Source organism: Gekko japonicus, unplaced genomic scaffold (assembly GCF_001447785.1).
Source record: "Gekko japonicus isolate JY-2015 unplaced genomic scaffold, Gekko_japonicus_V1.1 scaffold1001, whole genome shotgun sequence".
In the NCBI taxonomy this organism is placed as follows: Eukaryota; Metazoa; Chordata; class Lepidosauria; order Squamata; family Gekkonidae; genus Gekko; species Gekko japonicus.
The window spans coordinates 278117-286629 of NW_015163117.1; the positions used below are offsets into that span (position 1 = coordinate 278117).

General features: G+C 39.6%; 1 protein-coding gene across 2 annotated transcripts in view; it reads left to right on the plus strand.

Annotated features, from left to right (window-relative positions):
- SMOC2 (SPARC related modular calcium binding 2) overlaps positions 1–7361 on the plus strand; it is a 213281-nt gene extending 205920 nt beyond the window's left edge. For both annotated transcript variants that reach the window (XM_015406852.1, XM_015406853.1), the window contains exons 11-13: positions 3694–3968; positions 5379–5419; positions 7291–7361. In XM_015406852.1, coding sequence (XP_015262338.1) covers positions 3694–3968; positions 5379–5419; positions 7291–7314 — 340 coding nt within the window. In that variant the 3' untranslated portion in view covers positions 7315–7361. The remainder of the gene's footprint in view (positions 1–3693; positions 3969–5378; positions 5420–7290) is intronic.
- The last annotated feature ends 1152 nt before the right edge of the window (positions 7362–8513 follow it).

Sequence of the window (8513 nt, forward strand, 5' to 3'; positions counted from 1 at the left end):
GAGCTCTAGAAGGAGTGTCCCAGCTGTGGCTGGTGGGGTGGCGGAGGAAAGGGAAAAATAGAGGGAGGCAAGCCATATTTATTTCCTTCTGCTTAGCTATAAGGCAGAATCAACATACAGAGGGGGGTGCAGCTCTTATGGTCACCAATAAATAACAAAAAGCTGCAATCATGCAAATGCGCTTATATTCTAACAACAGTGTACTTTAAGTTAATACAGTAGTACAAATATACAAAATGCAACAATATTCCAATCCTAGATGTTCAATTCCAGATGTTGATGAGATTCTCCAGAGTAGAATCTTCGTTTCGTGAGAACTTTCTCCAAACATTAAATTCCGTTGTATCTTCTCATTTCAAATTTCATGCCATGATTAGTTCATTGTTCAATACTATTCCTCAGTTTATACAAATAAATTGTATAACTCATTAATTATGCATCTTCCAATATATAACAAAATTCAACATTAAAAATTATTATATGACACCTGATTCAGGCAATGCAGCAAATGGATAGGGACAGCTTCTGAGTGACAGATCAGGGAGCCAACTGATTTGGGAGCATATGGAATGTTCAGGAGCGCCCATGACCAAAACAGAATTATTATATAGAGAGATGTTCAAAGGACACGATCTGTTTGGACAGGCTTCATCCCAGCAATTTCCCCTTCAGAAAATGAATTGTTGACCATAAGCAAAGTTTTGTATAAAGAAACTAACATAGTGCTATGTATCCACTAAGTGGGGGAGGGGGATATTCTAGAATATTCTCTCGGTTGTCATTTTATTCAGCAGTGTATGTATGCATGTGTATAATCTGTATACAAGTATCAGTATACATTGCAGGTCTGTATTCAAAAATATTAAATTAAAACGTGAAGTTCAGCTTTTTCTCTTCCACCTTGACCTCATTTTCTCCTTAGTTACCCGACCCACTCCTTAGTTACCAGACCCACTGTACAAAATTATCTTGGGTACCTGTTCCTTTTCTACCAATAATGCATATCTCTTCCTAAGCCTACATGCCAAGAGATGTTTCCCATCCCCATTCCTCAACTCTTCCCTCTGTTCCTCTTCTGTCATCCTTCTCTTAGTTTTCTTATTGGGGCCCACAGCTTATTCTGTCCCTCCACTCCTTTCCTCTCCTGTCTTTTTGGATGGCCTTTTGGCACAGGTCTTCCTGCCTCTCGAAGGCGTCTCAAGTTTAGCTTTCAACCCAGCAGATTGTTTTCTCCCTCATATAACAGAACTTGCATTGTGGGCCAATATCATTAGGACATACTCTGATGACAGTTGTTTCATGTGGATCATGGCATCTACCATGTAATCTTTTAGAAGCAAATTGTAGTATCCAGTTAGCCATATACATTCCTTTACTTAGCTACTGTTTCTTAAGGCTACTAAAAGAACATTAGGACCATCCTGTGCAAAGTGCGGCAAACAAAGGCCTCAGTCCAGCTAAGTTAGTCATGACTAAATCTCACTGAAAGCAATGGGACTGCTTCACGACCAACTTTTACTGGATCAGGGCCAGCATGTTGAAATAAGAGACAACAAGGTGTTAGTCAATGGCAATAAAATCAGCCAATAAAGCATTTCAGTTGATTCTCTGCAGTGGAGAGTTTTAAATATCCCCCTGGAAAGGAAAATAGTCCCTGTTTCTCACAGTAAAGTTACATAAATATATTACATGCAGCAATTCAGAGAGCTGAAAGCTGCTGATGTTGTGCCAACTGGAACACTCTTGCCTTTATTCTAAGGCAATGTGATCTTAAGAGCTGAGAGACAGAATATTTGGCAGCACTTTACCCATGCTGTGACCATTACCTCTGTCATGGGGGAAGCAAGAGCTATTCCAGAGACATCATCATTTCCAGACAAGCGTTGCCATAACTCAAGTCAATAACTAGACTTCTTTTCTTCCGTAACTGTCTTGTCCTGATCACATCAGGGAAGCTGTAAAGGGAATAGCTTGAATCCAAAGGACAGCAAGTGGAAATCGGTGAGAGGAATGGAACTTTCCCCACTCTCTGATTCCCTGTTTCTGCTGCAAGCCTATTCCTCCCCCCTGCTTGGCTGCCCCCAGCTGTCAAGGGACCCTCAGAAACAGTGCTTGGTGTAGTGGATGCAAAAGTCTGTAGAATGAGGAGGGAAGCGGCAAAAACTCTCCCCACCTTAAATGTATAAATGGTACTGATAATTTATGCCAATAAAGGCTGACTTGACTTGACTAAAACTCTCCCCACCACCAGCACTTGTCTCCTTTTAGCAGTAATGGAACATGTCCAACTGATTTCCATTGAACTTATAGAAACTTGAAATGTCCAACTTTTGCTGGATCATGCTCAGTTATATGATTAAAGTAATACATTTGTGCGGTGGAGACGAAGAATCAGAATAGTGCCTTGCACCTCCCCACACCTACCAGAAATGGTCTTCACTAGTTTATTGAATGGCTGAACAATGTCATAATCTTTTTCTACTTTTAAGTGGGTGGGCTGCACTTGGCTACCATTCATGGCTACCTTCCCTTGGGGAACACCACCCAGGCTCCAAATGCAGACATTTTGTTATTGCCAGTTTTGTTTATACTCACCTGTCCATGAACTGTGCCAAGAGCTGCCAATCTTCACCTCCCTCCCCCAACTTTTGCTGGATCATGCTCAGTTATATGATTAAAGTAATACATTTGTGCGGTGGAGACGAAGAATCAGAATAGTGCCTTGCACCTCCCCACACCTACCAGAAATGGTCTTCACTAGTTTATTGAATGGCTGTCTTGTGCTGCACAAGATCTGAATTTGGTTGATGCCGCTCAGCACGTAGGGTATTCCTTTTCCATCCACCCCACCATATAATGATTGATGGGTGGTTCAGGAACAACTGGCCATCATAGCATGATACCTCAGGGTGGCCACCAATTCTCCCTACCTATCGTAAGCAACCTGCCTTATTCCTGCTAAAATAGGGTCTAACCAGTCTAAAGAACAGGCCTATTTATACAAAAAAAAACCAACCCTGAGGCAACATGCAGCAGGTGAAAAAATTGACCTTTAAAGGTCAATCATAGAGAACCTAAAATACTCCTACTCAGCCCCAAAGCAACCAGTTAATCCCTTGTGGCCCTGGGACAGGGTGGGTGGTCAACAGTTCACAGCAAATGCCTGCACAGGAAATGTGGGAAGCTGCTTAATATCCTTCCCCATCACCAAGCTCCTCCCCACAGGCTGGGCAGCCCTTTGTCCCATTTGATTTTCAGAAGGTGCCAGAGCAACAACATCCTTAGCCTTCATGGCCATGGACAAATCCGTACCCTAAGCTCGTAGCATGCGATTTCAGATGCAAGCAAATCTGAAAGTTTCCACTTCTAATTTGAACATGCTTCAAGTATGAGAATCAGCTGTATTGCTTTATGACATCTATATGGTAACTCATTAGCTTTAACGCTGATTTAGAAACAGTTGGACAAACAAATATTAGTTACATATTGAATACCCCAATCATCCCCCTCACCAAAATCTCACTTATAGCTTGATCCTGTGATCTGACTGGTAGAAAGCACCTCATCGATCACCTGCTAAGTCCCTAATGTAGATGGCATGATCACCTTAAAATTAACAATTGCCCAGTCAAGAGAAAGAATGCCAAAAAAGAACAGTTTTTATGCTTGGTTAATGATGAATATCTTTTGCAGGCTTTCAGAACCAGATCCCAATCACACCCTGGAGGAGAGAGTGGTCCACTGGTACTTTAAACAACTGGATAAAAATGCTAGTGGTGACATCGGCAAAAAAGAAATCAAACCATTTAAAAGGTTTCTGAGGAAGAAATCCAAGCCCAAGAAATGTGTGAAAAAGTTTGTGGAATACTGTGATGTGAATAATGATAAATCCTTGACAGTTGCAGAATTAATGGGTTGCCTGGGTGTAACAAAAGAAGACAATAAAGCAGACACGAAGAAACGCCATAGTAAGAGAATTTCCAATTAGCTCTTTTACTAATGCACTTATTTATTGAGTTTTAATGAGGATGGTGGTATTCTTTCATCTAGATGTTCATAATAAGATATTTGTAACTCAGATTTGGGGGCGATGTTACCAAGACCAGCAAACTAGACATCCAAACGGTTTAGAACTAAATTTTGGAAAGAAAATGACAAACTCATTTGAGCAAGTTTCTGGTGGGGGAAAAATAACACTTCACAGTGGTATTCAGCCTATATTAGTCTCTTATGACATTGATATTTATGAATACATTATAAAAGTTATAACAGGTATAAACTGTATATGGACCGGAATGGATTTGGATTAAAAACAACAGGATTGCCAGTTTCACTTCGACTTACAACCTAAGCTCCATTAGCATCAATTTGCTTTGAAGGTACTGTGTTTAGGACCTGTACACTGCAAATGAGCCCAGGGTTAAAAGGGACAGGATTTGTTTCATTTTCTGTAATGAGTGTTCCCTCTAAACTGAGTTAGTGTGAGCTAGCTCATAGTTTTTTAGCCTCCGGCTCACACATTTTTGTCTTAGCTCAGGAAGGATGACTCCAGAGCACACTAATTTATGCAGTAGCCAAATCACTCGCTCACATCTTTAATGCCAGTAACTCACGAAGTAGAATTTTTGCTCACAAGACTTAGAGGGAACATCTCATTATCATCAGTAATGAGGTTCAGGTTGCAATGATGAAATGACACAGGACCACTATAGGTTCTGAAGTTCTTTCTAGAAAGTAGTGTAGTTCCTGTCTGAAAGCAGCAGAAAAGTGCAGTACCCTAACTAACCCATTTTATTTATTGTTGCATTTTGGTTTAATTGCATTTTTGTGTATTTGATATGTAAGCTGCTTTAATTCCCAAATCTGTGAGAAAAACAGGGCAACGTATTTAAAACAAACAAATAAACGTTTAGCCTGCCTTTCCTCCAAGGAGCAGTGTGTGTAGGTCTTGCCATGTTCCATTTTATCCTCACAGTAATGTTCAGTAAACTTTGTGGCAAGACAGGAGTCAGACTCACGTGTCCCTGGGCCAGCAGTCTAATCATCATTGTGCCATGCCATTTTTTGCATACTCCTTAAAACTGGAACCCCACCACCACCCAACATTATATATGATGGGGTTAAACTCAGATTTAAACAGCTTTGCTGTTCTCTCAATTCAGTCTTAAATGTAAGCTCTCTAGAGATGCAGGACAGGGTGGTTCAGTGAGTGGAACTTTCCTATGTGATGTGCATGCCTATTGAACTGGTAGTATGTTGGATTTTTGTTATTGCAAAACAATAAATCATTACAAAATGGCTGTGGTTATTCAGTGCTACACCGAAATAATTTCTACTGTCAAATAACATATGCCATCTATCTTTTTTTTTGGGTCCAGCTCCAAAAAGCAATGCTGAAAGTACTCCTTCCAGTAGACAGGTAAGGATAGGAACAAAATATTTCCATTTGTTTGGTATTTCCCAGTTGTGAACAGTCCTCTTGGCCATGATGGTAAAAGTTTCCATGAGTTAATCAAATGTTTTTCAAAATTTCTGCTAAAAATAAGGCTTGGGAACTTGATTTTTTTTATAAGGGGGGGAGCTGAGGTCATAGAATTTCAGGTTTTGAATGGGGAAGCAGGTTCTGTGCTATACTAACTATGTGTGTATGTGAAATAGTCAGAGGCCAACCCTGAGAAAGGTATATTATTTTTATTCCTATAAATTAGCAATTCACTTCAGGTTGAACATAGCTGCCTTTAGTGTGACTATTCACACACTTTTATCTTACTTTCTAAGTTAGCTGGTTCTTCCAGCTCCAGTCATCTAGAGGAATTCAGATGACTGTCCTTCCATTGCAAAGTAGCTTTTTGCTGTCACCTTGAGGCAGAAAATTACTTAGACCTTAGTTCCGATGGTTTATTGCATGTCCAGTGCATGACTCACTGAACAAATCTCAAAGAACTCTATACAACACTGTGCAACAAGATAACCATATAAAAGCAGCTTTCCTTTACTGAAATTTTAAACATTTTCCAAGGCCTGCAGTTAATTAGTATGGGTTAGCGGCGCGCTCCTTGATAGTAGCTCACAGTTCAGCAAATATTCTTGTTTCCCCATGGCTGCAGAAAACACTTGTAAGTTTAACTTGGATTTCTCCCTGCACATCACTCGCACTTTATACAGGGCTGCCTGAAAACAATTACATTGGTAGAATTCGAAACCATTCCAGTTAGTTTAATTATATAATAGCTATTACTGTTCCACGTGCCTTCCACAGCACTCAAAGCATCGCATACCTTTCGCCCTTCTTTCCTCCTATTGCTTTCCTGTAATCTGATAACACCATGTAACGTATATAAAGAGCCCTATCATTTCTGGTTTTGTTATACCTTTTTTTATTTCTTTAAAATATTTTTTGCTGACTCAGTCTCAATTATTTTAAAAGCTGGTGCTGTGAAATGATAGCCTTGAAATGGCTCTAGTTGTACAAACCATCTGTTGGCAGTTAACTGCTCTAGCAGTGCTATAAAGACTCCTCGCAGATGCCAAAGGTGGCTTTCATCACAAGGGCTCGTGCTTGAAAGGAAGCCATTGGAAATGAATATGCCTTGCAAGGAGCAGTTTAAAAGGAACCACCCACCTAAAAGAGAACAATCAAATCTATTTCCAGGGGGGAATGGCCAAGAGAGGTGATAATAAATGACCTAGTGTTTCCCATTTTCCCAGGATCTGGTCTACACATTATGCAGACTGAAGTGGTAGACAATGGTGATAGAGGTCTGGAGTATAACACTTTCAGGATGCAGGTGGAAGGTCATTTTTTAATACTCACTCATGGAAATAGCTCCCTGCATTCAGTCAATTAGTGCATCAGGGAGACAATTACACTTAAACTGCCCCCCCCATCTCTGACTTCCTAGACAACAATTCTATCTAAAGGGAGGGTTTTTACATGAAGATATCCAACTATGCAATGTTCCATGCATATCCTCAACTAATACAATCCATGGAGGACTGTACCGTGTACTTTTTCCGACAATGCGGATAAATTCTAAGTGCAAATCCTGGGGTTTTTTTGGGGGGTGAGAATTAAATAACCCCTTGATTTTGTGCAAACTTTTAGATTTTTGTGCAAACCTTACTGTCTGTCAGGGTTGAAGAAAAATGCTTTGTTCCTCTACATGTCTTGCAGATGGGTCTATTTTGACTATTACATAAGTTGATAATACAGCAGAATACCTATTGTTGTAATATTAATACATAACAGTAATGTGCATGTGATATTATTTTTCAAATTGTTTTTGACAGCAAACCTCAAAGAAGCAAGGCTAAACCATATACGAAACAAATCTCTCAGACCTGCGGGAGACACTCTCAGCAAAAGGCAATAAGATCAACTGTAGTATTTGCACTTTGTACTTTAAATGTAAATTCACTTTGTAGAAATGAGATATTTAAACAGACATTTTTAAAAAATCTGTGAAAATGTAGGAACAGCTTGTTTTAAACAATTATCACATACAATGTATGTGCCTTTTTTGTTGTTGTCCAAAATATGTATTTGTTGGAGGTGTAAAAGTTTGCATTTAATCTTTTTGAATTAATAACATGCTTTCAGGTGTTAGAAACTAGCCTGGTAATATTTCCTTTTTAGTAGTTTGGCTTGTTTTCCTGCATAACAATTAGTAATTTTAATGAAGTTATGCTGAATACCTGCTTGATTTGAAGTCTACTGTAATTCACAATGTTATTTAGTGCTTGAGGCTGCATGTTTCTAACTCCAAACAGAAGGTTGTAAATTGATGATGACTTCCAGTGCACCTTTTATAAGCACACAGCCTTTCTCTGTTGGTGATTGGGGCATTTAAAAACACTGTGCTTACTTTCTGAAGATCACAATCATACATCAAGATTGCAACCACTAATGAACAGAAGAATCCTTCTATCTTTCTGTATTTAGGTTTCTGTAGATTTCCCCACGCCCATTTTTAGAGGGCCTCCAAGTATATAATACATGCTTAATTATTTTATTTTGCATTCTTTTTACCTTTCCGTTGGCTCAGTCAGCCAACAGACTGACAGGAAAGCTTGCAGCTGATTGTTTCTCTCAAAGTGATTTTACAAAGAATGAGAACAGACATAATAAAGAAATCAAGAGGCATAATTGTTCAGTATTGCAAATCTAATTGTGAAGAGACAAAAGAGGGTAAATCAGGGTTGTCAGCCTTTCTTACACTTGGCTGGACTGAGATACAAGTTGATGGTGCCCCCAGGATCTACAAAAAGGTAACACTATCACCTGAACAAATTATGTACAGTTATGGTAAAGCGGCTCAATCAGCATAAGCTCTCCCCCTTAAGGCATCCTTCTTGCCATCTGGGAGATGTTCTTACAAGTTTTCATACCTTTCCTGTCATTCAGTGGTAGGCTTTTCCCCACCCCTTTCCTGGAGTGCCTTAGGGAGCAGGAGCTTGCAGATGTGAACTTCATAGCAGCAAGAACAAAACACAGTAAAGAACTCTAGCTTGAG